Source organism: Mandrillus leucophaeus, unplaced genomic scaffold (assembly GCF_000951045.1).
Source record: "Mandrillus leucophaeus isolate KB7577 unplaced genomic scaffold, Mleu.le_1.0 Scaffold110, whole genome shotgun sequence".
NCBI classification, from domain to species: Eukaryota; Metazoa; Chordata; class Mammalia; order Primates; family Cercopithecidae; genus Mandrillus; species Mandrillus leucophaeus.
In genome coordinates, this window is record NW_012099210.1 from 106,946 (window position 1) to 109,500 (window position 2,555).

At 43.3% G+C, this 2,555-nt stretch overlaps 1 protein-coding gene across 1 annotated transcript in view; it reads right to left on the minus strand.

Annotated features, from left to right (window-relative positions):
- Positions 1–648: 648 nt before the first annotated feature.
- Positions 649–2,555, minus strand: part of TBR1 (T-box, brain, 1) — a 9,844-nt gene continuing 7,937 nt past the window's right edge. The window contains exon 7 of the mRNA XM_011992000.1: positions 649–2,553. Coding sequence (XP_011847390.1) covers positions 2,302–2,553 — 252 coding nt within the window. The 3' untranslated portion in view covers positions 649–2,301. The remainder of the gene's footprint in view (positions 2,554–2,555) is intronic.

Sequence of the window (2,555 nt, forward strand, 5' to 3'; positions counted from 1 at the left end):
CACCCCAGATACCTCCCAGAAGCAGTTCTAAGCTCAGTGGTTAAAAAACGGCCCTTTCGCGAGTTTGTTCTACGGGTCTTTCGCCACCCTACCCCTGCCCAATCTTCGGAAACCATCCACTCGAGAAACGTAGGCTGTTCTGTGTCTGCGTTTACAGATTCGCCACTCACCTCCAAGGCCTCGTATGTACAACCAGAATTTACTAAATCTGCGGTCAACATCCTATTCTGACATGCATTTAAATTACACCCTACTTTCAGCCAACGCCTCCCGCCTTACTCTGTGAAATTTAAAGAAATTCTTAACTCCTTATTTAAAGAACCTCCTTTTCCTGTTCGCATTACTTCCAACTTCAGAGAGAATCAGATAAATATGATGAGAAAAGTGCATATGTTTTCCTGAAAAAAGAAAATGAGCACAGAAAAGTGAAATTTGGCTCATAGGTAGCCAAATAATTATAAATAAGAAGAAAAAAGTAGTTCCTGGAAGTACTATAAAACAAATTTAAGGGGGGAATGGGAGGTGGCTTCCATTACACAGGCTGCCCATATTGGAGTGGGGACGGGCTAGTCTTCCTTAACCCTTAAATATCATCACCTATGATAATTAAATTATTTTCAAACTGTAAACTGCTTTCAAACACCATAGTTAGTGTTTTTACCAGGTTTATTTTACTTGTTATACACAGACGATACAAACGAGCAAAAAACAAAACGTTTCTCAATGGAGTGTGTTCTTGTATAAATTATTCAGTTCACAGACAAAACGAAACAAATATAAAAATCACAACATTAGATTTACAGAAGAGCCAAAATATACACACGTTTAGACCCTGAATTCCTATTAGGAAAAAATCCCCCCATGGACTGGAATCTAGATTGAATATTGTGTATGATGCATATTTCACATTAATTTTTAAATACAAAAAAGTATAGGTTTGCTACACAACATTAGAAATCCTACTAATCTATTTCCAGGGGGATTAATGCTCCTTATCAAATATAACAAGACTTAGGGGAAGATCAGTCTTACTTGCATTAATGCTAGTGTTCTCCCAAGGAAGTCAAATTTCAGCTGTTTCTAGGTGGTGGGGAAGTCATTTTCAAAACTAAAATGCAGTAAAATATACAACTCACACAATTCATCTTCACTAGACTACACTATAGTTACCAACAATTCAGTCATCTATATCATTAATAGAGTATTCATTACAAAGATTTACAGCATATAAAGGTGGAGGGGGTACTGAAAGATATTCAGAAACAGTTTGTCAGCATATTTGGCACCTGCACAGACCAGTAATGGATTTGGCACTTTGGGGAAAAACAAATAAGGCAAAATAATATTGCTGATGTCGAGCTATTCTATTTAGAAGGAAGGGGGGGAACATACAACTCCAGTTGACTTTGCTTTGCAGGCATCATGCCACTTAATCGACTTGCCTATGAACAGACACCTATCCTTTAAAGGTGTTTGGGTGGATTCTCCTTAGCTATTTGTGTGCATTAGGGCACATAGTAATTATTTCATGCAACGGATTGAGGAGAAGTGGGAAACCCATCACTGTTGAGTATTTCATGTTTCTAGAGCCTCTCAGAATATTATCTCACAAGAAAATTAAAAGAGAGAGAGAAGAGAAAGTATGAGAGAGGAGAGAAAGAAAAGCAAAGAAAGAAAAGGAAATAAAGGTTAAGCATGAACTGGTTTTGTGCCTTGACGAGAATAAAAACTAGCCATTCGTTACAATAAATTAACACTATGTACAATCATTTCACAGGCTTTGTTCCACTAAAATTATTAACATCCCTACCATCCATCCATCCATCCATCCACTCGGGGATAAGAAAGGACGCGCTGGGTGGGTCCAGGTTCTAGAGTCAACATCCTATGGTTAATGTGGAGGCCGAGACTTGGCGGGTCGGAATCGCTGCTGCCTGACAGGACTGCCCAGGTCTCCTAAAGGTGAAGAGTTTCATTACAAGAAAGAGAAGTAGGAGGTAAGAGAAAGACGAGGGGGAAGAGGATTGTAGGAGGATAACTCCACAGAAGGAGAGTAAGTAGGAAAACCAAAAGGTTTACAGCAAAGTTGAAGGTCGGTGCGCTAATTGCAGAGACTGCTGTGCAAAAAAAGGTTAAAATCACGCTCGGAGACCTGCACTTATTCGCTGCAGACGGCCATCGAGGGTCAAATAAAATGAGGGGGTGCGCAAGGAGGAGTATGGGGTGGCGGAGCTGGGGAAGAGCTGTGAGGGGCTGGCTGGGGGTCCGGGCCGCGGCGGGGCCGGGGCGGGCAGGGACGGCCTAGCTGTGCGAGTAGAAGCCATAGTAGCCGCTAATGTCCTTGGCGCAGTTCTTCTCGCAGTCCCGCTGGGCCAGCACCTCGCTCTTGAGCGGGGACGAGCTCTCGGACACGGGCGTGTCGGCTGGCGAGATCCGCCTCCGCTTGGCCTGCTCGTAAATCCCCGAGTCGCTCGAGTCGATGGACTTGATCGAGGAGGGCGTCTCGATCCAGCTGGAATCGGACAGGTCCTTGGGCTTGGCGTCCTCGGCGGCGC